At 49.5% G+C, this 27,641-nt stretch overlaps 4 protein-coding genes across 7 annotated transcripts; all 4 read right to left on the reverse strand.

Moving 5' to 3' along the window:
- Positions 1-1,470: 1,470 nt before the first annotated feature.
- LOC126572624 (facilitated trehalose transporter Tret1-like) lies at positions 1,471-4,046 on the reverse strand. The gene is made up of 2 exons (XM_050232069.1): positions 3,985-4,046; positions 1,471-3,915 (listed from the first exon to the last, which is right to left on the reverse strand). Exons 1-2 carry the CDS (start codon positions 4,031-4,033, stop codon positions 2,513-2,515), a joined length of 1,452 nt encoding a protein of 483 aa, XP_050088026.1. The 5' UTR covers positions 4,034-4,046; the 3' UTR covers positions 1,471-2,512.
- Positions 4,047-5,204: 1,158 nt separating this feature from the next.
- LOC126572626 (facilitated trehalose transporter Tret1-like) lies at positions 5,205-7,677 on the reverse strand. Its single transcript, XM_050232072.1, has 3 exons — positions 7,087-7,677; positions 6,823-6,978; positions 5,205-6,751 (listed from the first exon to the last, which is right to left on the reverse strand). Exons 1-3 carry the CDS (start codon positions 7,145-7,147, stop codon positions 5,547-5,549), a joined length of 1,422 nt encoding a protein of 473 aa, XP_050088029.1. The 5' UTR covers positions 7,148-7,677; the 3' UTR covers positions 5,205-5,546.
- A 1,243-nt stretch (positions 7,678-8,920) lies between these two features.
- Positions 8,921-15,918, reverse strand: LOC126572623 (facilitated trehalose transporter Tret1). 3 transcript variants are annotated; one of them, XM_050232067.1, is made up of 5 exons: positions 15,821-15,918; positions 10,769-10,906; positions 10,520-10,675; positions 10,188-10,439; positions 8,921-10,099 (listed from the first exon to the last, which is right to left on the reverse strand). In XM_050232067.1, the coding sequence occupies exons 2-5, from the start codon at positions 10,890-10,892 to the stop codon at positions 9,180-9,182; spliced, it is 1,452 nt and encodes a 483-aa protein (XP_050088024.1). In that variant the 5' UTR covers positions 10,893-10,906; positions 15,821-15,918; the 3' UTR covers positions 8,921-9,179. The 3 variants fall into 3 exon arrangements, with proteins under 3 accessions (XP_050088024.1, XP_050088023.1, XP_050088022.1); XM_050232066.1 differs by lacking the exon at positions 15,821-15,918 and adding an exon at positions 14,319-14,576; XM_050232065.1 differs by lacking the exon at positions 15,821-15,918 and having other exon boundaries at positions 10,769-11,238.
- A 1,206-nt stretch (positions 15,919-17,124) lies between these two features.
- Positions 17,125-27,454, reverse strand: LOC126572625 (facilitated trehalose transporter Tret1). 2 transcript variants are annotated; one of them, XM_050232071.1, is made up of 6 exons: positions 27,326-27,454; positions 21,193-21,320; positions 20,968-21,099; positions 19,669-19,854; positions 19,350-19,594; positions 17,125-19,281 (listed from the first exon to the last, which is right to left on the reverse strand). In XM_050232071.1, the coding sequence occupies exons 2-6, from the start codon at positions 21,296-21,298 to the stop codon at positions 18,508-18,510; spliced, it is 1,443 nt and encodes a 480-aa protein (XP_050088028.1). In that variant the 5' UTR covers positions 21,299-21,320; positions 27,326-27,454; the 3' UTR covers positions 17,125-18,507. The 2 variants fall into 2 exon arrangements, with proteins under 2 accessions (XP_050088028.1, XP_050088027.1); XM_050232070.1 differs by lacking the exon at positions 27,326-27,454 and adding an exon at positions 25,329-25,498.
- Positions 27,455-27,641: the final 187 nt, after the last annotated feature.

A 27,641-nucleotide genomic window follows, 5' to 3' on the forward strand; every position in this document is an offset into this window, starting at 1 on the left:
CGAGCACTATACTCACGCAAAGCAAGAGAGTGACGCAGAAAGGCGCGAGAAATTCCGCCGACACAGACGACTAATCGATAGCGGGAGACCAGAGAGTGACGGTATTTGACGTTCGACCGAAGGATTTCCCAAACAAATTGGCCATCCCCCCACGACTGGGCAGCATAATGTTGAGTGATTTGATTCACGTGCCACGTCTCTGGTTGACCCGGTGAGTCATGAATGTTTACCCACCGCCTGACATGACCGCTACCACCGGTAATTCAATGACCCCGTTTAGGGTGCTGGTTTGGGGTCCAAGCTGGAATCATGGGCTTTGTTCCCCCTGCCAAGCGATACTATGGGGCTCGAGTGTAGTGAGCAGATCTTATCGCTACCGCGGTAGGGAGGGCCGGGGAAATTTATGAAACTGGAAGCCAATTCCAGGAACCAGACAAGTGCTGACCAATGGGAGCATACAAGAGTGACTCAAAGTCAGCAAAATGGCCAAACCTTTTTCGGGGGCACTTGATCTGAAGAGTTTGTTTGATGCAGCGCAGACCAGCGGACCATTTATCTGTTGGGAGATTAAGAGGAGCGGGAGTTTGATCGACAACCTAATACATTGTGCAGAGGTGAGGTATAGCATTGTGGCTTGTTATAATCACTACCAACAATGAAGTGTTTCCAAAATGTTGTCATTTAACCTGTTATAGTCGATTACTATCCTCTCTTTTGCATCTGAGAACCAGCGAGAGCCACAACACTAACTGGCATGTTAATCCTTTCCGACAACAAACGTAATCCAGCCCCAAAGCAATGCGATCCATCATCGCGAGAGTGCACTTTTGCGCGTTTCTTTATTTAGCTTCTACCGCAGTTCACGCTCCATCTCGAGTGCACGCACGCCACGGCACGAGCGTCGTCTGCATATAGACCGCAGCCTGTACCAGTGTGGCGCATCTCCAGACGGCCTACTTCCGGTCCGACCGCCAACTCATCGTTCGGAGCGGAGCAGGTTAATCGTACAGTCCAGTCTGGCGGTGGGTGCAGTGTGTCGGTTGGTTTTAGTTATTCTAACGGCGTCTGCACCACCAAAGGGATCAAGATGAGCGAAACACAAAGATGGAGACTAGTAACTGGCAACACCGCGGCGTTCTGCATTCCCACTTCCCCGCCCTATAGCATTTATACCATGAAATGTCCGATCCATACATGTGCAAGTGATGCAATCGAAAGGAATGGACGCACGTCAATTGATACTCCTTCTCCTTAAATTAGAATTAATGGTACATTCGAGCAGTTGTTTGATTGAAGGGGCAGTCGTTGACTGTTGCAAATCAGTTAAGTATAACGAGAAGAACCTTTCACATTATTCTTTATTCATTATTTATTATCCGACTAACTAAAATTATATAAGAGTTTGTGCAACAATACAAAGAATGAATTTAGACTATAAAAATGCCCTTTATTCTTTCTCGCGTTGCAACCGTACATTTTACCAAGTATACGTAATTTATTTTGTTGCTTCTTTAACACCATAAGGGCTAAGTCTCTTATTGCATCTGAAGACGCTTTTTTTAACTCAAATTTAAACAATTTTTTTGGTACTTTAGGAATTTTTCGTTTTTAAAATCATAATAGCATCAGCAATAGATGAAACAAGACGTCAAGACGATAAAACAAGACGTTTTTGGTGATAAAACGCAATTAGCTGAGCATTAAAACTTATTTTAATTGCTCCAAAAACTGCTCAAAATATGTTAAGCAAACTGGTTGGGCATTGAATATGGATTGCCATTAAAATTCCCCTCAAAACACTAACCGCCTATTGGCCAGAATCCTCGTAGCTAATTAACACCAATTAACCCACCGGTCATACCTTTGGGTCAGCACAATTCCACCATCTCCTGCTACCACATGCATCTCTTTACGCGCGCAACTTTTTGTCGTTATCACGGAAAGCAACGGCGAATGTTTGTTAAACAAATGCACTACCACGCGCATTGCTGTGTACGATGATTAATCGTTTACTCGGTGAACTGTGTGTGCTCTAACTTCACGCTACACTAGTGACCCCGGGCAAGGTGATGAGTGGTAGACAGGGTGCGCGTGGTTTTGCTTTCTTTCTTATCAGTTCGTCGCCACCGTTACTGCTGTCGTCACCTTCTGCCTGCCAACTGTACGCAACACCAGCCTTGCTAATCATTGCAATCTTGCATAACATCTCGCTGTGTCCACCGTCCACCGTGCCGAGCATCGTAAGGAACCCCCCAACGAATTCCCGGTTGATGGGCAGAGCCTCACGTTCCGCATTATCTCATCGCGGATGGAGTATGCTGGTGCGCCTATGGAATGTTATGTTACTCGCGGCATGCCAGGCAAAACAACCTTACCTCCAGTGCTCCTATCTCTCCCCCCCTCTCTCTCTCTCTGCATTTATGTCTCTTTCTCACGCGTTCTTTCTGTTTGGAAGCTTGTGCGTAACCATAACTCAAGTGCGTATTACTTCTATCCTGTGATACGAGAGGAGCTATCTGGTAGAGAGCACTTTGTTCGTGCCACCCAAGCGCTCCTGAATGACGCACAACGTAAGACCCCGTGTCTCGATCACGCACAAGCAGGAGAATCCGAATGCCAGCGTACAGGCGACGGCCAGCATCCAGAAGGCCCACTCCAGCCCCACGGAATCGGTCACAAACGAGAACAACCGAAGAACGACAAAGTCACAGAGCAGCAAACAGGAGACGCTAAACGAAAGACCCAATGGTTTCACTTGATGAGCGAACAGCTCCATCACAAGTGCCCATGCCGCGGGGCCAAACCCCCCGTTGTAGAGCGCCACAAAGGCAAGCGCAGCGATCAACGGTATCCAATGGAAGCTAAGCGTATCGTGTGGCAACACACCGGCCTTTCTCAGCTGAAAGTAGATGGCAAGCGTCACGAACGCCAAGGCCATCCCGATCGCGGCAAACATCAGAATCGAACGTCGAGCGAAGCGACCAAGAATGAGCGGAGACAGGCAGCTGAAGAAGAACTGTACCCCACCGAGGATGATGGTGGCATGCTCGGGTCTAATCGTTGTGGTCGCTTTGGCGAAGAATTGCGTACAGCTGCCCAGGATACCGTCGATGTACGTCCACTGTTGACACACCACCAGTCCCAGGCTGATCAGTAACGCTTTTCCGTTGGTACGATCAGTGAAGAGCATCAGCAGTTGCTTGGTCACTCGCTGCAGCACGCTGTCTTGGTAGTAGTAGGATGTTTTACAGGATGGCCTTACGGTGTAGCGTACCAGCTCGTCGAGCTCATCGCGCACCTCACTGTCATGGTTACTACCGCGCAGGAACAACAGCGACTCGATCGCCTGCCGGTACCGTCCTCGGGATATTAGGTAAGCCGGTGTTTCGGGCATGTAAACGAACAGCACACAGAACAGTATCGATTGGGCACAGCAGAGAGCGTGGACGATTTGGAAGTTAACATACGGTCCAAGGCAGTACACGTACAGGATACCGAAGGTGGTGCCGATCTGTAAAAAGCAACCGAGCATATCCCGATACCGGTCACTAGCGATTTCGGCGATGTAGAGCGTCGCTGCCAGGAGTACGTATCCGTTGGCAAAACCACACGTTGCCCGGGCAACGATCAGCTGCTCTACGGAGGCGACGAGCAGAAACAACATCCAGCTGACCACGTACAGCGCGGTGCTGAAGAGGAGCGCTATACGGCGACCCTTCCGATCTGCCATCCAGCATGCCACCAGCGGTCCAACGATACCACCGATTGCCGGTGCCGTATCGATCCACATTCGAGCATCGTGATGAAGGAGTGTTGCACCGAGGGGATTGTCCTTTGGTGATGGTGAGGTCAGCTTCGGCAACACGGACGTTGGCCACGCGATACTACAGCCAAGGGAGGCGGTAGCGAAGCTCGCTGGAAGGGGAAACGATCCAACAGGAGGTTCTTGTGATCGAAAGACCGGTCCCGTTCCAGGATACTTACCAGTGGCTCCTGCCAATAGCTCACAGTATCGTTCGGTTAGGGACTTCATCCCGGCACCGACGGTCGTTTGCAACTGAGGGCAACTAACCGGCAAACTGGAACCACTTGAGCAAAGGACCAGAATGTTCCGTTCGGCTGGGGGAAAAAAAGGCGAACGTCGAATGTTATCACCCGGTATAGTTCAAATATAAGGAAATTGAGTCACATGTACATGTTGCAGCAGCTGCCGTGCCGAGAGTTCTCCACCCGAGAGTTAGCATTGGCCAAGGCACTGTGTGCATACGACATTCGCGTAGAACAGGCCAACGAGAGTCTCGCAAATCATGGGTTTTCACGCATCTAGTGAGTTATCGAAATTTACTTTCCGTGCCTTCCCGAACAGTGGGTTGGAATGATCAAACTCGTTATTGTGCGTGCATGTGGAGCATTGTTGTTATCGCTTGGTGGCTCGCTATTTGAGAGAGCGTTGAGACAAAATGTTAGGAATTGTCAAGAGCTTCTTTTAAGGACGATGTTAAGGCAAAACAAAAGAGATTCATACTTTTACGGTTATTTTCGACTTATCGGCTGATGAAACAGGTCTGGACTTTCAACACATTAGTGCTCACGTGGCTCTCTAGGACCAGGGAAGTATTTAAGAGCTTAGAGCAACGATGGAACAGTTGATGGAATGAGAGCCCGTATTTTGAATTGATGGATTGGTAGTTATGTTACCAATTAATGTTGTCTTATTTGATTAAACATAATCTGGAATCCAGAAATAACTTCGTTGGCTACTATTTACTTTACTTCATTTCTATTATTTTCGTACAGAAATTAACGCTCGATTGCTTCATTGCTAGAGGAACGGTTTTGATAATACTTCGACTGTAATTCATAACTCAAAAAATAAAACGTTTTGATAATTTGCAAATCAATCAGTGACGGTGAATTTGGGCAATTAATCAGTGGCTCTTGTGACCTCTCTGTGTACCCGGTACAACTTTTATCTCGAAAAAGAACCTTCATTTGAAATGCGATGCAAATAAATGAGTTGTGTTTGTTTCATGTTATGCTACCGTTCAGATGATACAACAATCAGCGCCCCTTGGAATGTACAGAACTCAACGCCAAGTCAGCGTCCGCAGTGCCGTTGCCTTCGAATGTATAAAATAGTAATATAAGTTGCGTTGGTTGATAAGAAACGTGGGAGATACGCAAGAACAAAACATTGGGCGTGGTTTCGAACAGAAAAAAAGCGTGTATGGATTTTATTTTTAAACAAATTTTACAGCAAGAACATGGACTATCAGTAATGCAGAAGCACCATCTATCACTGGAAGTGCTTCACATTGGTTCCATCTGTTGGTTGGCAGCTTTCATGGAGCTGAGATTGAGTTTCATGTTTTCTTGAAACCTGCTAGAGCGCTAACATCATCGATGGACCGATAGTAGACCTACCTACCAGCTATCATCCATAAATGGATCTTAATCTAATCATCTTAAAAACCACTCACGGGCCACGGTGTTTGTTTGACGAGCTTAACGCCAAGGTTTCACCGGTACTACTCGGCACTCTAACTCTAAGCCTTATCACTAACGACCGGTGCTGTTTCGTTGAGCCTCGCTTGAATCTCCGGCAGCGACATTCCCTTCGTCTCAATCACAAACAGATAAGTGAAGGCAAATCCTCCGGCCGTACAAATCGCAAACATCCAGAACAGCCAGTGCGTCCCAAGGGCCTCATCGAGTGTGCTGAAGTAAAACAGGACGAAAAAGGATGCACACCAACAGGTGCTGGAGACGACCGAGGATGCCAGATGCTTAATATTCGGAGCAAACATTTCGCCCACCAACAACCACGCAACCGGACCGAAACCAAGACAGAACGAAGCCGTAAACACGACCAGCGACAAGATCGGCAGGAAAGCGAGGCGATCGAGCAGACCAGCAGGATAGGCCCAGCTATGGCGATCCAAATAGAAGTAAGTACCGAGGGCAACGAGTGCACAGCACATACCACCAGCCGACATTAGCAGGAACGGTCGACGGCCAAGCTTGTCCAGCGTGAGCACGGTCACCAAACTGGCCACCACCTGCACGCACCCAATAATAATGACGGCCAGCTCGGGCCGTACCGATGTGCCCGTCTTTTCGAAGATCGTCTGCGTAAAGAACTGAACCGGATTGATGCCAGATAGCTGCTGCAAGATGATGATACTGGTGCAAATGAACAAAGCTCGAACGTTCGCATGACCCCGGAACAGATCACGTAAGCTGGCCCGATCCCGGATCGATTCCTCAACCGATTGCTGAATAGAACCAAACTCCTCCTCCAGATCCTCGATCGGTTCACCGCGCAGAAACTCAAGCGATCGGGACGCATCAGCGTAGCATCCTTTCGCGACGTAAAAGTGTGGCGTCTCCGGCATCGCACTGAACGCCAGACAGTACAGTACCGGAATGGCCAACATAATGTACTGCATGGCAGCATAACTAACGTACGGTCCAGTGCCGTACACGTACAGCATACCGGCGGTCATGCACAGCTGCACCAAAGAGCCCAACATTCCACGCCGGTTCGAAGTGGCAATCTCGCACACGTACAGCGGAGTAATGGCCAACGCGAATCCAATGCCGCAACCTTGCAGGAACCGTCCAACCAGAATCTGCGCCACGGTGCCCGCGGTCAAGAACAGGATGTAGGATACGATAAACAGTGCACCACTGGCCAGCAGGGCCATCTTGCGTCCATACCGATGCGCCACAAAGCCAGCTACCGGAGGTCCTGTTGGGCGAGTTGAACATCAAGCTTCACGCAAGTGGCACCCCGTTTATCCCGATCCGATTCAAGCTTACCAGCCAACGATCCAAGGGCCAGTATGGACCCGATCCAGGCAAGTTGCGCATCCGTCGGTACGGCTGCCAGCGGTGACGTTTGCAGATTGCGCAGCTTCGATTCCACCGGTGATGTCCATGCCATCGCACATCCCGTGCAGGTCACTGATAGGTTGGCTGATCAAAAAATAAAACAACAACGGATGTCAAAGATTGAGTTGAGCGACACTTGTGAGGACACACCGATAACTTGGCCAAAGAATGGGCCCCCCTGCCGGAACTCACCCAAAATAGCGGCAAGATACTGGCGACAGGAGCGAAAAAGTGCAATGCTAGTGAGCCACATTTTGTTTTGACACTGATCGATTGCAAGATGCTGATGCTGCTGCTAAATGCGCTCAAGCCAAGCGAGGTGAGAATTGGTTGTTCTAACACTGACTAAGACGCTAGTGTACGGGTATCACGGCCATGTGTAACGCAACAGTCCACTCCGTCACGGTGCAGCTACCTTTCGGTGGGTCGTAAGCGTTCACTGTACACTGATGCACTGCGCCACTAGGTGCATCTCGATAGTTGGCCCCTGATTTGTGCACATTCCGTCGGCTTTAAGTGTTGTCCCATCTGACGCCAATAGTGACCACTTTTTATATATCCTCACGAGCAACCGCCTGGAATCCGATCCGCCGGAAGGACTGGCCACACTATGCTATAACACTTGACGGTGCGCAGATAATAAACGGTAATCCATTCGGTTGGCTAGACCCTAGCCGGTTGGAGCAGACCACCAGTGCCGTCCAACTTCAAAGCGTACAAGCTGTTGACTGAGCTGGACTTGTCAGCATCTCACTGTCTCTCTGCCACCGTGCGCCATTTAGCGATTACCAATTTAACGCTCGCAGTGAAGCGCAGTGACATGTGTACGGCATGTAATCTATACGTTCGCCCCGGTCCCCGGTCCAGTTGCTCGGTTGTTTAGATTCGGTGTCTGGTCCTCCTTTTTTGTTTTGTCGCGAATAGACTGATAAGTCCTGTCCGGGCAGTCTGATCATTTTCCCACATCATCTCAGCCACCGGGTACGTGGTTCGCGGCTTGCTTCGCTCGTTACGCGCTTTGCGTTGATGCGTTGTAAAGAGCTTTGCTTTTTTCATGGACAATAACCACCCCTAACCACTGCATCGCCGGCTCCTGATGATGATGTCACAGCTCAATGCGTTTGTTAAACGCCGAGCCGCGATAACGTGCGGCTTATCGTGCGGAAGTAATCTGTTGATTTTTTGCGTTCCAACCAAGGGCCGGTCTGGTTTAACGCCTGAGCAGTATGCTGTTAGTTGCAGAGCATAATTTCTGTCGTTTTAGTAGCGCAATCGATCAAGTAGTCGATGAAAAGGCAGGTCGTGGCAGTATACTCGCCCAAGGTGTGGTTAAATCAAAGGAGGGAGCATGTGAATCAATTTATGATTACAAACTAAAACCTTGTCATATTTCAAGTCATGGCCATCCAATCATAAGGAATTGGGAATAGCATATCTTACACAAATGGCATCACAAGACACAGTAAACAGCGCTTTTGCTCTCTTAAGGGGTCTTACTAATACAAAACTCACTCCAAAGTCAACTGGTCGCACGATCACAAGCACTGGAAGGGCCAAGAAGATAATCGGTACTGCCAAAAAACATCACGTCGTCTAATTACGTTCTGTTTCACAAACCACAATTGCTAGCTACTACTAATAGTCTGCAATATATGTTGCACTGCGGAGCCGATTACTACACGATGACGATCCGACTTCAAAAGGATCACGATTAAATGACCACTGCATCAAATGTTGAGAGGAATTTAGATGTTATTATCGTGATCGAGACAAACAGCACTAGCATCTTGCCACCAATACTCCCACTACTAATACTTTTGCGATGATGTGATGTTTTATTGCGTGTCCTGATGTGGTGGCTCAGCTTGGTAAAGATACTCACTACCTTTACGCATTATTACTGAGTTAATAGCAATGCAAATGTAGTACAATTATTTTGAACATACAAAAACAAAAAAAAATATTAATTTTATTAATTTTGCAAACGAATCAAATAACAACTAAAGCTATTAAATCATGCGTAGCATTCAGTTTACTGACATCATCGTCATGTCACATTTTATGGGTTTCATGTACTCCAACGCGCTATTAATTAATGTATACACTTAGTAAGAGATGTGAATATGGGTTTACAGTAAAAAAAAAAAAAACAGTTATGCATAATAGGTACGACCGCTTCGTAACAGTTCTCTAAGTTAATCTTGATTAGCAAGACCTCCATGATTCTATTTGCTATTCTTTGATAGTTTGAGCGATGGTAAATTTGCGGCACCACACCACCATCGCTACTGCTTGCCGTTCAATCGATCCTGAATCTCCTGCAAGCTTAATCCCTTCGTCTCCATGACGGTGGTGAAGGTGAACACGAACGCCACGGCGCAAAAGATGCCAAAGATCCAGAACGACCAGTGCGAACCGACGGCCTTGTCAAGATCGGCAAAGAACTGCAGGATAATGAAGCCGAGCACCCAGCAGGTCGAGGCGACGATCGAGGACGCGATCGACTTCACGTTGGCCGGGAACATCTCCCCCAGAACGGCCCACGGTAGCGGCCCGAAACCGATGCAGTACACGGTGACGAAGACGATGAGCGACAGGATCGGTAGCCAACCGACGCTTGGCACTGCCGGTGAGTCGATGTGTTTGAGGAAAAAGTAAAGACCCATGGTAATGAGCGACAAACACATGCCACCGGCCGATGTCAGCAGGATTGGCTTTCGGCCGAGCCGATCGACGATCAAGGGTGTGGCACCGCTGGCCAGCACTTGCACCGCACCGACCAGAATGGTGGATATCGCTGGTTCCAGGCTGCTTCCTGTGCTCGCGAAGATGCTCTGACTGTAGAACAAGATCACGTTTATGCCGGAAAGCTGCTGAAAGCTGATGAGGCCCGCGCAGATGATCAGCGCCTTGACGTTGCCTGGATTACGGAACAGATCCGTCACGGTGCCCTTGTTCTTCAAAGACTCCTCGACGGTTGTGGTGATCTCGTTCAGTTCCTCCTGGATGCCTTCGACGGTTTTGCCGCGCAGGAAACACAACGATTCCACCGCACGCTCCTTTTCACCCTTCGAGATGTAGTAGGCCGGCGTTTCCGGCATGAAGAAGAACGTCACGGCGAACAGAATCGGTAGCACGAGACAGGCCCACTGTAAGGCGTGGTAAGACACGAACGGTCCAACGCTGTACACATAAAGAATACCGGCTAGTGGAGTAGAGCAGAACAAACGCATTGTGTCGTTAGCTTGTGAACTGGTTTGCGTACGCGGAGAAGGATGGCGAAGGATACTCACTCACGATACACAGCTGCATAAGGGAACCGAGAGCACCACGGTACTCACTCGATGCGATTTCTCCAATGTACATCGTTTGCACGGTCATCACGAAACCAACGCCCAAACCTTGCAAGAACCGGGCAACAAGCACCTGCACAACGGTCCCGGTAGTCAGCAGCAGCACCCAGGACACGATGAAAAAAGCGGAACTTCCGAGTAGCGTCAGCCTCCGACCGAACCGTTCGGCCAAAGGACCCGCCACGAAGGGTGCTGTAGTGAAGCAAAAAATGAAGACAAATTAGTCGCTCTGTCTTGAGCAAACACAATCGCACAAACGTGCGAGCATTTACCGATAAGTGCACCCAGTGCAACTAGAGAGGCAATCCAGGAGTTCTCCGAGGCCGTCGGGATTGTGTCGAGTGGCGTCTCATCCTTTGAGGCCAGCTTGGGAGCGATTGGTGATGTCCAACCGAGCGCAGTGCCGACCATAACCGAGGCCAGATTAACTGTCAGGATTGCAAGAGGTAAACCGCACAACCGGTGAACAAACAGTGGCAGACAGCGGATGCGCAACGAACGGCCACCCGAACGAAGCTTACCTAAGATTCCTGCCAGGAACTGGCGCGAAGGGCTTCCCTTCTCCATTCTGTAGAAGTGTTGTGTGCTTTCTAGCTTCTCGAACGTAGCAACTGGTTGATACTGATTTAACTCAGCAGGATTCATTTAACGCAAGGTCCCTGGGAAGTATCGGATCGGAAGTGAAGTGACTTGAGTATGATCGTCCACTGTAACACGGGGAACACGTTCCCTGTTTTTCGTTTATTTTATTTGGCAGCGAGTATCAGTGGACCGTGAACACTGTGCCGTAACACCTCACACGAAAGCACCGTTAATAATGAATGGAGCACCGTACAAGAGTATATCCTAGAGAGAGTACATTCCCGAGGGGAACACAATAAATCCTGAATCACTAGAGCAATGACTAGAGCTCGCACATGGCACGTTTTTCAAATTCTCCCGTGTTCTCTATCGAAACGATGTCCGATGCTCGATAGTCCTCACCAGGCCAATGTCAGTGGATCGAATGAAATACTGTCGCTTGGTTATCGCGGTTCTTAAATGTGGTCACGGAATAGAGTGGCGGCAAAAATCACGGCCGCACTTGACCGGACTGTCACAATACAGGCGGCCAGCCAGCGAAAAATCAACAGCACCAATCATCAACCCGCGGTGGCCACCCTATGAGCTGGCAAACCGTGCAAACAAACCGATGGCCTGTCGCACCCACCGGCGCTACTGTCCTAGCGCAGCAGCAAGAAGCGATGCACTTGAGCCACTTCCTTAGCGGCGCACCCATGCAGTTCAATCGCGGCGCGTACCGGTGGAAGTTACGCGTGTTCCGATGATTGTTTTCGCTAAACAATGATAACACAGGTGATGGTGATATGGAACATTGTTTTGAGGCGATGAGTGGATGAAGCATGAGACGCAAGTTTCGTCCAGAACAGCTTTCCTTGTGGACGAATCATCATCTATCTGTGCCATGTTTAAGCAATAGACTGTGGTGTTTTTGACGGTCCATTGAAGTCAATCTCGGAAGGAAAATAGTAAACCAGGTACGTTCAAGACGAGGCCCAGAGAGATTCGTCAAAAAAAGAATCACATCTAACATCGTCACAAACTTTCGCCATTCACAAACACTGCTTCAACTGCTGGATATGAAATCCAATTCCTATGATTGACGCACTCCACTCGCACTCCACCCTTATCATCTCCCAGCTTCCGGGTTATTCAGCGATGCCCATCGGCTACCACAAAAGGCTCGCAAATTGCTCTTTTGTAGCATCTCCGGTCTCTCCATCCCCTCGTACACACATTACACTTACACAGCTCGCTGATAATCTTGTCGCGCGCTCACGCGCTTCTTTCCAGCGAAACTCCACTGCCGTATGCAACGCGGTAAGTACTAACGGTGAAGTAAGGAACAGGACAACCGGACCACACCGGCAGCTATAAACAACTAACTACGTCCGTTGCCAAACTGCATCCATTTAATCCGTTGACCGCTCATGCGGTCTGGCCTTCGTCAAGAGGCCATCAACCGAAGCGATCCCGTTCGATCGATCGAACACCGGCACGTCCCATAACTGGACACTCGCAGTCCTGTGGCCCCGCAGACGCCGGGTGAAAAGTGTTTAGAATAGGCGCCAACCTAATGAGCTCACTATCAGGGTGAGGCATCATATAAATGTGAACGTTAATGGGGTGGATAAGCAGTTTGTCAACAGACCGCAGGCCCGTGTCTTCAATCGCTACATCGGAATCAAATGAAGTGTCGTCGTGGTCCGCATGTACTTATCATTCCGCACGTGCTGCTTACTAGCAACCGGAAGTAGTAGATCTGCGCGTCACGCACGTAGCGACTAGTGCGACATTAACGGCGTATCGTCGATACCGGAACCATAATCTTTGTCCCTGCAATCCACCGGGTGTAACATCTTTGACCTTTCTATGCAACACATAAGGAAGTTCCAGTGCCATTAACCCGTTAGAACCTCCTGTTCGAGGCAGAAGTTCGCACGACGACCATCGGAGCGGTCAAGCAAACATAAAACGCCAGAACTCAGCCAGAATGGAATGTTATATTAATTGGTCATTGTCAAGGTTGCGTTTACGGAATCCGAACGACCGGTTTGACATTGGGTCAGTCCCGTGCTCGCCTTATTGCGTCAATATCGGGACCACTTTGGGGACTCCCGGATTTTCGAACGTCCACCGCCGTGATTTGCATACGATTCGCGGCAGGCCTGACCATTTTATGATCTTCAACAACCGGTCAACGCTAACCGGGGTTCCATCTTTCTCGGCGTAGGTGCGTGGCGAAGGTCGCGAGCTAACTTATTTGCATAAACTCTCGCGCCGGACGGCCGGGTTCTGGTGCGTTTTTCACTGTGCAAACAAACATGCATTTCTGAGCTGTAATGCAGCGCAGTTTCCGTTTAGTCAATAAACACCCTCAACCGCTTAAAGACCGCGGCTAATGTGTGCCAAGATGACCGGTGTCCATTTAGTTGCTTAATGTCAACCGCACGCGCCAGACACTCTCTCTGAGCCACCGATTCTGCCTTGCAACGGTGTTGTACATCTTTGCTGCTGTTTTTTTGGCAAACGAATGTGACTGCCTGCTGAGATTTGAAGGACACTGGACACAGTTGCCAGGAGCGCTTCCCCACGGGATGTAATCGCCACGAAACGTGCCGACTGCTGCGCCATAGTGCAAGCATCGTTAAAAGCCAGTTAACCATTTTCCAGGCGATTAGCATAAATGAGGTTTTGTTTGTTTGTTTGTTGTTTCAGCCGGCTCACGTCGATTCGCGCGACACGGCACAACTGTGTCACGTCAAAGAATGTCCCAATAAGTAATCCGCGGAGCAAACAGACGCTTCAAAAAATGTCGAAATTATGTTGATCTGTGTTTCTGTTATCGCTGGTTCGTGCTTCAACCGGCATGCCATTGCGAATGCGTTATCAGAGAATGCAGAGCGCTGCAGCAGTGATCTGTTCGGTTATCGTGACCAACTCCCCTGGAGGGGCGTTTCCAGTGCACCACTTCAGGCTTCGAGGCTGGACTGGTAACGGCGCAGCGAACATCAAGTGTGTGTAAGGGCCGGCCTGGCCGCCGGCAACCTTGAAAACGCACGCGGCGAACGCGCTGACCATTTACTGTTATGCTGCAAACAATGCGGCTTCACCCTGTCTCGCACCACGCCACGGAGTTGAATGGAGAGTCACGGGCTGGTTCCCCCGGTGCTGTTTTTTTTTGTATGTTTATCGCTACGAACTGCCCACCGCATAGCCGGAAGTCGATCGAGCGATCGGATGCGTATCGAGGTTCAATTCACTTTCCGTCGAATCAACAGAGATCGCGCTCTGTCCGAGTGGTTGTTCGTGAGAGCGTCCAGATCACTCAACCGCGATGCAGTTCGTCTTATCGTCGTGCGATATCGTAAGAACCACAATAGAAGAAAGAGCGAATCCCCTGAGCTGTCTGGCGATCGAGCGATCGGCAACAAAAATCTGTCTGCCTCCAGCCCACGATCTCGCATTTTCAGCTACTTCCGCCAGCCGGTCGCTAATTGCTATAATTACCATGGTTGCGTCGTCATCTTTTTGTTTTTTCGATCAATCAACGAAATCAAAAAACGAAAAGACGATCTCCGTGATAGACCGAATCGCGTTAGTGTTTCACAGAGTTGGACGATAGATTATCACTGTGCTGCTGCTGCTGCTGCGACTTCTATCAGAATCGTTCTCACTAATCCAAATCCACGATCACTGCGCGTCACTGCACGTCGTCGGATCTCCGGAGCTTGTATGTCCGTCCGGTTGTACCGATCGCTCGAGCTACACTAAAACCGCCGTCTCAGACCGTGGCTCTGGCGGTGTCTCGCGTCTCGTGGCTTCATAATCGCTCGCCGCCGCCACCGCGTGTCGTGTTTGAGCCGATGTTGGGCTTTTCGTGCCGGGCCGACACCGTTTTGCGGGGATCTTTAGCTCAGGTGCTCGTAAAACATGGAAAAGACCCATGCAAATTTCATGCACCTCACACTCTTAACCGGATCGGCAATCGGACCGGACAGGGAATCACCGAGGTGTGGAAACTGGGCTTTCCAGGCACGCGCAGCCACTCGAATGTTTCTGGCCGGTCCCAGGTACAAGGACAGAGCTCGTAGGAAGCAACAAAAAAGCTACAGCGACAAACGCTGCCCGAAGGGCGACCACAATTGATTCCATCGGCCACCGGGTCCAGTCGGGTAATCAGCGGTACAAAGCGTGGTCTCGGCGTACAAACAGCGGGAAATGAGACACTTTTTTGTGTGTTGTGTATGCTTTTCCCTAACCTACGGCTTCGTGGCATACGTGAACACCGTGCTTAGGGAGCAAGCGGTGCCCTTTTAACCGGCCACCGGTCGAGATCGCGATAACAGCGTGATCGTTTGTGCAAATGACCGGTGCATAGGTGATTAACAAAAGAGCACATGTTGTTACGTTGTGTGTTTTGTAACGGAGAAAATGACATTTTCACCTTCGCCACGAGCAGAGCATATACGATATGAGATGGCCACGGGGGGCGCGATACTCGTGCGCTAATGTTTAAAGTCCTGTGGAAGGTCCAGCGGTATGATTCCAATGATAAATCGCCATGAAAAGGACAAATTAGAATCTGTTTGTCAAATAGACGGTTCATCAGCTAATGTTCTTCAGAGAACGCAGAACCAAAGCGAAAGCGTGTTGCCTATCTAGGTTACCAGACATTTAAAGAACGAACCGTTCGTTTTTTGCTTAATATTTCAAGGCTGGCGGCATCGCATCAACTGATATCGATCTGATAGGGTACGGCTGTGTGGTATTTCTCTCCTCGGTTCGTTTCGCCTTCTGTTTGCCGTTCATTGTTGTTCGAGTGTTTGTTTCGAAGCATCCGAGAAGCTGTACAGAATGGAGAGCTGTATGATCCGTTTCATCGATCAACAGCTGCCACAAATGTCAATCGATTCAAACGGCTGCTGCTGAGCTGAGTGTAAGTAGTGCCGGATAAGATCGAAAATACACTTTCTAACTGATCGCCCTGGATCGTATGCTTCGCTTCTCACCTTTAAGAAAGAGCTCCTGAACACCAGTTCACTTACACTGCCTCCAGTTTCGCAAAGAAACCCGTCTTAATCCGTACGAACACGACCGTCCGGCGTCTGGCTAAAAGCAAACGAAACTGATGAGCCTCTAGAATTCTCGTAGGATCCTCGCTGACCCTCCATGACCGATCCGTGACGTTGGCTGGCGTTTTGCTATCAGGCTGACGCACTGCAACGAAGCAGAACCGAAATGATTCTATAAGCTAGAATAGAGCCACACCTTATCAATCATTTCCCAAACGATTCTCGTGCGGTACGAATCGCAAATCGCGCGTAGTTGTTGCTGTATAGTTGTGCTGCTGTGTAGTCAGGAGGGTGAAGTGTTTGTTTGTAGCAACCACCAGATGCCACGTATTTGTCCTACCAGTGAAGCTGTTTGTTCGATCTGAAAAGCATAACAATCACCATTGGCCCCTCTGCGAGTAACGAGCTTAGCTTGATAAGTGTGACACGCCAGTGGTAGAAGTCGGTTTCGCTAGAGGTCCACGTTATCTGGCCCAGGTCACACGCTCAGGTCAAGCACGTTCTTCTCTATAAAGGTGCGCTAATTTTTCTCTCTCACTCATTCCCTCTCTCTCTGGTAGCTTCATCTCGTCCATCGATTCCAGGACTCAATAGGCTAATCAAGTCGCAATAGTCAATGGGAGGCCCTTGAGTACAAAGCCTGAGTCAGTGGTGTTGTGATGAGGACAAAACAAAACGTGACAAACAGGAAACATGGCGCCAGGATGAGACAACTGTTGCAAACCAGGCCACACTCTATATCGCAATACAAACACGCCTTCGCTTCCTTCTTTGCACTCCGATCGATTAGGCGACCGCGGTATGTCCAATATTTATCGAAATGCTTCTGTGCTGCGTGAGGGAAGATGAAGTGGCCACACGCGCGGCACACACGTGGGAGCGAGGGAGAATGTGGCGGGAAAATCGGCGCCTCCATTAGCCCTCTGGCGGAAATTGCTCGAGTCACCGCAGGCAGCCTCCCGAGTTCTAATGTGCTTCCGTCGCTACACGCGACATTAACAGGGGTCCATTCGTTTATTCATACACATTTCAGCTTTTATGATGCGGTATGCAACGTGATACCGGACCCGGTCCATTGTGATCGGAGCTGCACGCGCGAGAAGGGACCGTCGATCGATGATTAATACCACCGCATGATGTCGTGTGTTTCGCTTGTTACTGCATTAGGAATAGTAATTAGTCACCGAACGGCAACACGGATAATGTTCATCATTTGTGACACCCAGCACTCGACACTCGGATGCATGAGCCATCTCCGTGAAATGGCGAGTTTATTAGTTAGTTTTGTATCGTACAGTAATGGGTTCTCTCCACTTTAATTACAATATCGCGCTTTACCGTCTCTCTCGGTTGATGCGCTTGCATCACCGTTCCACCAGACGGTGATTAGATTTCTTTCTTATCATCTACTCGCAGAATTTTATGCACGCACCTCGCAAATTTCGGTCTGGTGGGAGGGTATGTTCCATGTTGATGAAGAATGTTTATAAAGCTACACATAACACATTTCCGCAGGCAGATAATCAGAAGCTTATGCTATGTTGGTACAGGAGATATGCTCTTCCATGTTGCGACATAGATTGTAAGCCACAAGCCGCATAATTATCGCCGAACGAAGGAAGCGGTAGCCAAAGGGATCACTGAGAATACATTTACTTTATTTTGCTACTCTACTGCCATTTTGCGGACATTGATATGGCACGGTGAACGAAATATCCTGCTGCTGACAGTATTTGTTTCCGAAATGAATTCGAATCAAGGAAAAGAACGGAACTCGCTTGGCGCTTGGCGAGCGTTGGATGATACGAAATGTGGCCACGAGGTTTGGTTGGATTATTGGTGGATGCGCCTGCCTTCTGCGAATTGCGAATCGGGATCATTGATATGAGGTTCTTGTTTGGCTGGGTTTATACCGGCATTTGCACTTTCGTTATCGGTATTGAGGAGAGCTGAGGTGTACATTTTAACCATCCAAGTGACATCCCAATCACTTGGAACGCAGTGTTTTACCGGAAGATGTACAACTCCTTCGACAGCCAGTGGCCGACAGCATGTAGCTCATCAGTGCAGTATGAGTACGGTAGACACTTGATGTGCCTCAAGTGCTTCGGTTGCGATAGTTGTTTGCCTTTTTGTGGCAAAGCGCAACCCGCGGTGGAATAAACAATGTTTGCTCTAAAACGTTTAAAATTTAGTAACGCGCGGTTATATCCCTTGAAACCTCCTCCTGCTTACATAATGCCTGCTTACTTCCTACAAAGATGCCTGGTATATGAGGATGATTTAACATTCTACTAACGTTTCATTGCCTATTTTATACGTTGCTCTCAGTCCTTGGATTGCCATTAGTAGTAGCCCTCTCTGGGTTTGCAAACTAACAAACCTCCTTCCTAACCCCTTGCACTAAACGATTTGCTCTCCAAGCTACGAAAAACAAAGCTACGACAAAGAAGGGAGGGAGTAACATATGTACAACACGTTATAGAACAAAACAAAAGAAAAAACGAAGTTAACCTAAAACGTGAATGTGTGGAGACGGTACGAGAGATAAGAACCAAGACGCGTACAACGATACATTCGCACACTTGCTAGCAACGGGCAAACGGGGGATGGCACCGGGACGATTACTTCTTTCCGGACAGGATCGCTTGGATTTGTGCGTTGGTTTTGCCCTTGGTTTCCGGCACCTTGATGAACACGTACACCGTACAAACGGCCATCCAGGCACCGAAGAACCAGAACGTCCAATCGGAACCGAGCAGCTCCTGCATGATACCGAACGACTTGGTGACGAGAAACACCAGAGTCCAGTTGAACATGACGGCCAGCGCCGATGCGAGACCCTTGATGTCCGGTGCGCACAGCTCTCCCATCATCATCCACGGGATAGGACCGAAACCGAGCGAAAAACTGATGATGAACAGCACAACCGAGGCCAGCGGAAGCCACCCAATGTTCGATACATCGACCTTATCGTTCTGCAGCTTAAAGTAGATACCGAGCACAACCAAACACGAGCCCATGATGAAGCTGCTCTGCAGCAACAGTATCCGCCGGCCTGCTTTGTCGATCAGAATGGACGAGGCGAGCGTCATGACAACCTGCACGACACCGACCACGATCGAACAGATGGCGGGATCCATGGTGCTGCCGGCCGACTCAAAGATCGGTGCCGTATAGAAGATGACCGCGTTGATGCCGGAGAACTGCTGGAAGAACATCAGCAGCAGCGAGATGAAGAGGGCGGCGCGGTTGGTTGGGTTCGTGAACAGATCAGATAGCTTGGCATTGCCCGAAGCCGCATCAAGATCGGACTGAATTGTCTGCAGAGCCGATTGCGTATCCGCATCACGACCCCAGAACCACTTCAGCGCGACACCAGCATCAATTCTGCGACCCTGGAAGGGAATAACGGTTCGATTAGACGGGGCACCGTAGTAGAATGCAATTCGAAGCCAATGCTTACCGTCTTCACCAAATAAACGGGGCTCTCGGGAACGATAAACATGGCCACGATCAGTAGAACCGGGAAGATGGCACACAGTGTACTAAGTGTAACCCAGTGCGTGTACGAACCCACAGCGTAGATGAACAGGATGCCGACGGTGAGATGCAGCTGGAAGAATGCTCCGAGTGCACCACGGATCGAAGTTTCCGCAATCTCAGAGATGAACATCGGTGCGACCACACACGAGCCACCGGTGGCGATACCTGTAAACCGAAAGAATAAAAAGGAAAAAGGATAAAGGGGATGATTCCAGCGGCTATGAGAAGAGGGAGCTTACCAATGATCAACCGGCCTGCGTACAGCATTCCTGCGTTACTAGCAAAGACGATCAGTGCCCAGCTGATGAGATAGGGAAGAGCCAGCGACATCGTCGTGTACTTGCGACCAATTTTCTCTGCCAGAAAACCGGCCGGAAGGGCTCCGAAGAAGGCGCCAACGGCCAGGAACGATCCAACCCACGTACCTGTAAAGGGAATAAATGTTGATTATAAAAAAACAGATGGATCAATCGCTATGCGAAGGTTACAGCTATAGCGGGATCTGATTAATTAGAAATAAATAAATATGCATCAACATCCGACTGCTTCGATGATATCGACGGAAGGCGGTCACCATATTATCCGCCGAGTGCCCTTTTACGTTGCTGCATCATCATCATCATCGCTGCACTCTCCATTATTGGTTATCGGTTAGAGCTGGATAAACATTTGCACAAACTCGCATCCGCGATCAGCAAAGGCCACCCTCTAGGCTAGGCTAGCGTTTGCTCGTGAATCATTAGTGACAGACAGGTGGCGACGAGGTCACTATCAGTAGAAGTTACTTATTCGGAAGTAAATATACTCCGGAATCGATTATAAATGCATCAGACCGGTACCGTTTGGCACCACTCCACGCATGGCTATGGCGCCCCGCCGGAGTGTCTATTTCAGTTCAAGGGCTCATGTTTCAAGTCTCGCCAGTCAACACGTTCGCATCTCGCCTTTTTTGCATCCAAAAATCCCCAAGCTTACCCTCTGTACGCTGGTGGGGCTTCCTCCTAAACCTGTTTGAAGGTAAACCCCGAAAACATGTTGGGACAAAAAATGGTGAAAGGGAACCCGGTCAGGGATCACCGCAAAAAAGCGGGAAAGTCCTGAATCTTTAAATACTGGAAAGTACCTCACGTAGCCCGTTCTATCCTTCCACACGAGCTTGTGTTGAAACAATTTACAATAGTTCCAAAGTGGCGCAATAAAAAAAAGGTTTATTGCGACAAGGCACTTGAAAGGAGCAACACGCTTCCACTTATCACTAAAACAAGCTAATCGAACTGATTTTTATTACGCCTCCAGCGAAGGGAGCTTCGCAATCACACAGGATCATACTAAAAGTTTAATACGTCGTCTCGCTGCTCCCTGAGCAGCCTATTCTGCTGTCAATTGCCCTAGATTAGTGGTAGAATGACACCACTGCGCCCGACGGAACCTCTTTTACGATCCCCAAACGTTTGATTGATGATAACACCGCTGCTCAGTGTGATAACAACGCGATGGGTGCGCGCGAATATGCTTTGAACATGGGAACGAACACTTACCTTCATCGCTGGTGAGAAGAAATCTTTCGCCCTCGAACGCACTCGTATCGCTCTCGTTCGCGGGTGTTAGCTGCGGTAGGACGGGCGATGTCCAGGCGAGCGCGGTACCGCCACTAACGGCCGCCATACAAACTGTCGAAGAAAAGAACGAGAAGCAGAAACGACGGTTGTCCATTATCTCATTGTGAGAGGTGATCAAAGATGGCGACCAAATGCTGCACTTACTTCCGAGAGCAGCGATGAATTGGTTGCGCTTCGTCGTCCTCCCCGAACCCTCGGGGATTGCATCATAAAGCATGGGGTTCGTCACCCCCGGTGGACTGCTGCTCATGGTTACAGTTTATTAAGATGCTCTGTGGGGGAAGAGAGAGAGAGAGAAAGAAAAACAAACGACAGGTGCGGTTTAGTTAAAGTGTTCTGGCATCTAAAGCCACGGTCACAGTCTGGCTTCTTCTACTCGAAAACAATTCTACGATCCGCGAGTCATCCGATCCATTACTACGCCTCAACCGCACTCCAATTCCATCGCGTTGCGTCTCATGTGACGATGTAGAGTGAAAACTCAATATTTAACTACACCGGACACCCATTACCGGCATGCTAACTTCACTCGACCGTGACTTAGAACCTAACGGAACGTGTAGTGTGCACTTGCACGACCTGCATCTCGCCACCGAACCCACCGGCAATGGGCAATTCATTAGCCAATGTCTCGCCCACGAACGCCATCGAAAGGCGTAAACATTAGCCAAACTCAAAGGGTATGGCTCAAACCGAACCAGGAAGATCGTCGAAGAGGTCGACCCTATTAAGACAAGTTTGCGTTTCGTGGCGTCGAGGCGACGAGTGCACCAGGCCGACCGGTTGGCTTCGTTGCATAAACCAACCGCACCTGGCCTAATGAGCCAAACACCACGTTACATGCTTTCTGCGGTCACCGTCTAGACGTTCGTCTTTGGTTTTCAAGCAACAGAAACTCGTTCCACGAACACTTAGCTTAACATAAGTTATCACAGAACATCGGCCACTCCTTATGCTGGTTGCAACATTATGACGCGCCATTCTCATATTGTCGCCCGCCCTTAAAACAATGTTTCTGCTTGTTATCCATAATTTATTGGTTTCCATAAGGTAGAAAATGGAAGGCGTGCCAGACTGTGGCGTCCGCCCGGACCGTCAATTCGAAGCGTCTAATTCAGTAACCAAACACCGTCCATCAACCATCATCGCTCACACCCCCCAAACGCACCGAGGGAAGGAAGGAAGAAATTGGTTTTCCTCATCCTCATCGCGCGTCACGCGCAGCAGCAGCACGGACCATCGGTTTATGTCCTTGGAAAGACCTCTACACGGACGGTCGCCTTTTTACCGAGGGAAATTCGGTCGAGTACGAGTACGAATGGCACACCGCCGCCCCCACCGGCCGGATGACGCCGTTTGTTTACCTACGTAACACACAGGCTGCAGATGCGCTACTACTAGAGACCCGGTGCCATGATGGTACGCCCCGGTCCCCCGTTTGGATCACCTTGGATCGGTATTTGTTTGTCTCGCGAGCGTACGTGCCGCCAATCGCAAAGTTTAGACGGGATGGCATCGATTACAATCGGCACGAGCGACGAGGACTAATTGAGGCAAACGTCGACAGATGCTCTTAGCTGATTAGACGAAACGCTTATCGCCAACAGAAGCTCGGTGTTATTTAATTTTTGTAAAGGATTAGGTACTTTTGTTTAAAAAATAATGTTTAATTTAAATTTTTCATGGATGAGAACTTTAAGTTGCCAATGAGTAGGACACGAGCAGTATTGCATAATTATTCTAACGAAATATTAATGATCCATTACGCAATTCCATCTTCTCGATATTCAGTCTCCACCAGCTGCTATTTCATGAGGTCGATCGCTTAAAAGAATCATCACTACCGACAGCTCTCTACTCAGCAGCATCTCATCTTATGTCTCGGTTTGAGGACTTTGGTTTGTTTTAAAAATATTTCCGCGCGTGACCGCGAGACCATCGATTACACCTCGAGCACCAATGCATTCTCGGTTACGCCCGCTAGTTCCGAAGAATGCGGATACGAACGATGGCAGAAGACAAGAGCACCATCACCAGAAGACTTTCCTCCCCTAAGCGAGTGGCGTGGGTAGTTTCAAACAGCGAGAAAAATCAACAGATGCATTCACATGCCCTGATGGGGGGGACCAATTCCAAGGGATGCGACTCTCCAATGGGTAAACAGAGTAATGGCGCCGTCGTACTATCGATGGCGTCAGCAGTGCTCCCCCCGGGGGCTGCTGTCCGAGAAGGTCAACCGTGCCCTAGCGTATACTAATCGCTATGCCCTGTGCCCATTGATCTGTGCTGGCGGCGATCTGTGTGTTTTTAGTCTAAACATCCGCGCAACCGTGCCCCGTGTTCGCATCTGCTCGCTTATCAAATTGTCAATACGCAGATAAGACGCAAGTGACAGGCGATCCGTGGCGTTGATTTGTGGTTAATCTGTTGCGTGCGAAAGAGTGTCCTATGTGGCGCACCGCGTGAGGTTGGTTAGGTCTACCGAAACGTGACGCCAAAGGCATCCGCACAATCCTGATATCTCTCAATCGATATCTGGCGTGCGTGTGCCAGTGGTGTCTTATCGGTAGCAATTGTTTGTTGACTGTTGATATCGATCTGTCTCACGGGCTTTTCGGAAGGTGAATTATGACGAGGCTGTAAATGCATTGCCACGCTCAAAATGCATGCATCCAGCGGGGACTTATGAATGATCCGTGCATGATGACCGACTAATCGGTTGCGCTTGCCGGTTTACCACGATAAGGGCCCTCCCAGAGAGTGATCCCTGGGTTGTACGAGGATTAGATAATCGAGTTTTGGGGAGCAGCACACCACCGATGGGCGCACGTTTATCACTTTGACCGGGCCGGACATTTCCAGAAACATCTTTAAAAAACTCGTGTAATCACGGCCGCGTGGCCGCAGATAGATTGCGTCTGCGTTACCGAACACCGGGCCTCGGTTACAATGTTATCTCTGACCTTCCGACTGCAAAAGATAATGCTACCAACGATGCTGCTAATTGAGTGAAGAGTACAAGAGGGTGGTGGTTGGTGGGGCACCCCCCTTTTCCCGTCCTCCGCTGTTCGTTCGCATTGTGATGCTGGGTTTTTGGGTTGCGTCTGAGACCCCCACGATGGGCGAGGGTCTGTTCCAGTCTGATTGTGCCCTTCATAGTACCGCCCTGTGATTGATTAACTTGCGGCAAACACCGAAGCATTCGAGAGACCCCGCGAACCGGCGCGACCTTTACGCGCCGGCCAATGACACGGTCTGCGAGCGTTTGAACAGGTTCGAACTGCTTTCGGTTCAATTCGTTTGCCGATGTTGGAGACAGTTCTACGTCGAGAGGGTGAAAGTGCCATTCAGATGCACCACCACGTTCGATACAGCTACGGTGAACAGCGAGATCGAGACAGCCGAAGATTGAACGATCTCGATCGATGCATCGCGATCAATTGATGAAACTGTCTACCGGCCGGCCTAAGCCCATACCGTGTCGCGATACAATTGACATTCCGATCGCAATTGTCCTGGCGCGTAAAGAGAGTTTAAAATACATTCCACACACAAGGAAGAAAATCATTTGTGACCGTGAGACTGAACTGAAGTCAGCAAGATCCGTGGTTCAGCTATCGCATGTTTGTCGATCAAGACCTTTCCTCGTCGGACAACCGGAGACAAACAAAACCGAACCGATAGACACCGATCACAAACGGGTATTATCGGTTCCTGCCAGTTCCCGGTATCAATCCTAGAGAAGAGAGAAAGATACAGAAGAGCGTCGCATCATCATCATCGGCACTGTAAACTGAACCAAGCGGTAACGCATCTCACATCGTCCGGTTGTCCACGCGCTATTTTCGAAGGCAAACAGATGGTAAACACACACGCCAGCACCGCCACCAAAGTCAACAACAGAACGGTTCGCGGCCTGGTCATGCCTTAAGCCACGCTATAAATGGAGCATTGAACGCACCGCACAACACATTTTGAACATTTCCATCCAGCCACTTCGGTTCTGTGTATGTTTTCTGCGTCACGATACTGTCGATCACCATTCCGATCGATCGCAGGTTGCCATTTGGGACCAGGCGCCATTTTTTAATTAGATTCCGTGTCAACTGTGTAAACCGAAAAAAAAAACTGAACCGAACCGCTAGCTGATCCTGCTTTACATAATACGGCCACCGACGCTCGCACGATCGCACGGTAGTTCGCGCAGGGCATTAACACCGAAAGATGCTGCTGTGAAGGTGAGGATCGTTCGCTACGTTCGACGTCACAACTCTCTGTACCTTTTTTTTCCCTATCGACGAATGATCAACCGCTAGAGCTCGATACGCCAGAGAGGCTCGTCTGCACTACACGTCTACTGCCTGTGGTTGGACGGCGCGAAAAGGATTTGAGACAAACCCGAACAGCTCGATCCGATCGGGACGCGTGCTCGCACAGAACTGAGCTCGCTGGGGCGGGTGTCGCATCGTGGCTGCGCCCGGATGCTCCACCGAGCAAGCGGCGGCACCGGCGCGACGAACGGCGGCGCGATGAGCAAACACGCAACCCTCGCGTCCCTCGCTGCAACCGACGTCGGATCCGAAATATGATAATCGTGCAGCCATCTAGGATTGCCCGCGCTCTCTGGCTCTCGTTCTCTCTCTCTCTGTTGCCCTGTGTGACTCCAGCAGTTAGAGGCGTATTCCGTGGGAGGGAAATTCGGGATCAACCACACCAGCAAACCACAAACGCAGCATCTAGAGGATCGCGACATTGCGAGCAGCGCACCAAACAGCCGGCCATCAACAGGCACTGCCAACCATTGGCACAGATTAAGCCAGTTTACCTCGTTGGTTCTGGTTTTGTTGGTCGCCCACGGCGCCAGGCTGGAAACTGGTCCGTTGCCGCGCCTCCCCGGTTGACCCGATTATATGCCGAGACACCACCGCCGACGATGACAATGGTTTGTGTCAACCGAGAACGAAAGTGAAGCCGGAGGCTCGTTCGAATAAGATAAAATATCTCGATCGCGATCGCGAGATCGTGGCTCGAGGGTGAAACTGAACGCCGGAAATCGAAAGTGGATTTCGTGGGAAGGTCCAGCTGCACACTGGAAACTGAATCAAGAGTCGGTTTTTTGTTTTTTTTAATCCTCATTTAACGAAACAGAGCAGAGAAGCGTATTTTTCTCCAACTCCATTAACCGGTTCGGGCAGTTTCCGAATGTGGTTTTCGAAGTGCGTAAAAAGTTTTAATGATTGTATTTTAAAGATAACGATTCAACACGTTGATCGTGGAATTGGACTTCTAGTATTATGTGGTAATGTGGTAAGAGGTATTACCAGAAAGGTATTTCATTAAATTTAATAAATTTAATAATTGATTAATTTCTAGTGACCATATCGAAAATTCTGCATCACTTTGAGGAATTTGAATCAAATCAAATCAAATTATCATATGATTATAGTTCGCTATTCGATTACACGGATTAGGTACTAGATTTAGAGGTCACCGCGCCAGGAGTTTTCCGGCGTACTTAGACTACGGCACGCCAACCAACAGGTTTCCATATTCCAACGCCGTGTTCTAACGGACGAAACTAACACTCATAAACCCAAAATACCGAACCGGTGAGGTACGATTTGTTCGCCATACGATTGCCACGCGACACCCACTACAATCACGTCGGAATCATACGATCTGGTACAGGACATGCGCCCAAAAGACGCGTCCTGTTTCCCCTGCAATGACCGAACGAACGAACGGATGGCATTTGGCGGCTTGTTTCCCCTCATTGAGGGGGCCGCGAGTCCACATCCCATCCCGGTTTAGTGCATCCTGTCCTTCGAACTTCGAAGGTGGAATGACTTTCACTTGTTATTGCTGCCACACACGGTTCCATTTTCCCTTTTTTGACTATATCTTTGCTGTTCTGGTGTTTTCTGGTGTAATGCTGCGTCAGCAAAAAGGGGAAACGTAACAATGCCAAGGTTCACATGCCAACGGTACGATGGTTCACGAGAATTTAAATCTGTTATCAACTCCGGGACCCTGGCACCTGATACCAGCTCCCGTGGGGTGCCGAGCGTGATGGACAGCACAACACATTATCACTAATTGCGCATTGTATCAGCGACCTGTGTTCACTATCGGTGGACTGTGGTGGACATCAACATAGGCTAGGAGAGCTACACTTTCAGGTCACATTGTTGCATAATAACGCTATGCCATCGGGACGTTCACCTGCCAGTTCCAAGCTACCGAATGGTATCGATTCAGGACGGCGCGTCCTACCTACCTAGATACTTTCACTTATCACTCCACAATATGCGTGTGTACGATCTTTAGGCGAAGAGCGTTACACAGAAGACAAACAGCAGCCAAGAACCAGCCGACACCAGCCACTCTGTTCAGTTGCGCTTCCACTAGACGACTGATGGTGACGCGTGATATCGTTGAACGCGCCCACTCAACGGGGCTGTGCCCGTGCTCCAACGATCGATATTTGCAATTCCTCGCCGGACTGACAGTTCTATGAAAGGGCCGAGCCAGTTCACCGGACGCTACCGCTACCGCTACCGTAGTCCTTGAGCCTCACGAAGATCCCACGCTTA

This window comes from Anopheles aquasalis, chromosome 2 (assembly GCF_943734665.1).
Source record: "Anopheles aquasalis chromosome 2, idAnoAquaMG_Q_19, whole genome shotgun sequence".
Taxonomy (NCBI): domain Eukaryota; kingdom Metazoa; phylum Arthropoda; class Insecta; order Diptera; family Culicidae; genus Anopheles; species Anopheles aquasalis.

Coding starts and splice junctions, on each gene's coding strand:
- LOC126572624 (XM_050232069.1), bottom strand. CDS start 4,033: ATGAAGTCCCTAACCGAACGATACTGTGAGCTATTGGCAGGAGCCACT. Junction 3,916..3,984: donor GCTATTGGCAGGAGCCACTG/GTAAGTATCCTG, acceptor TTCCCCTTCCAG/CGAGCTTCGCTACCGCCTCC.
- LOC126572626 (XM_050232072.1), bottom strand. CDS start 7,147: ATGTGGCTCACTAGCATTGCACTTTTTCGCTCCTGTCGCCAGTATCTT. Junction 6,979..7,086: donor GTATCTTGCCGCTATTTTGG/GTGAGTTCCGGC, acceptor TTTTTTGATCAG/CCAACCTATCAGTGACCTGC. Junction 6,752..6,822: donor GGCCCTTGGATCGTTGGCTG/GTAAGCTTGAAT, acceptor CTCGCCCAACAG/GACCTCCGGTAGCTGGCTTT.
- LOC126572623 (XM_050232067.1), bottom strand. CDS start 10,892: ATGAATCCTGCTGAGTTAAATCAGTATCAACCAGTTGCTACGTTCGAG. Junction 10,676..10,768: donor GTTCCTGGCAGGAATCTTAG/GTAAGCTTCGTT, acceptor CAATCCTGACAG/TTAATCTGGCCTCGGTTATG. Junction 10,100..10,187: donor TATGCAGCTGTGTATCGTGA/GTGAGTATCCTT, acceptor CTACTCCACTAG/CCGGTATTCTTTATGTGTAC.
- LOC126572625 (XM_050232071.1), bottom strand. CDS start 21,298: ATGAGCAGCAGTCCACCGGGGGTGACGAACCCCATGCTTTATGATGCA. Junction 21,100..21,192: donor ATTCATCGCTGCTCTCGGAA/GTAAGTGCAGCA, acceptor TTTCTTCGACAG/TTTGTATGGCGGCCGTTAGT. Junction 19,855..20,967: donor TCTTCTCACCAGCGATGAAG/GTAAGTGTTCGT, acceptor TTCCCTTTACAG/GTACGTGGGTTGGATCGTTC.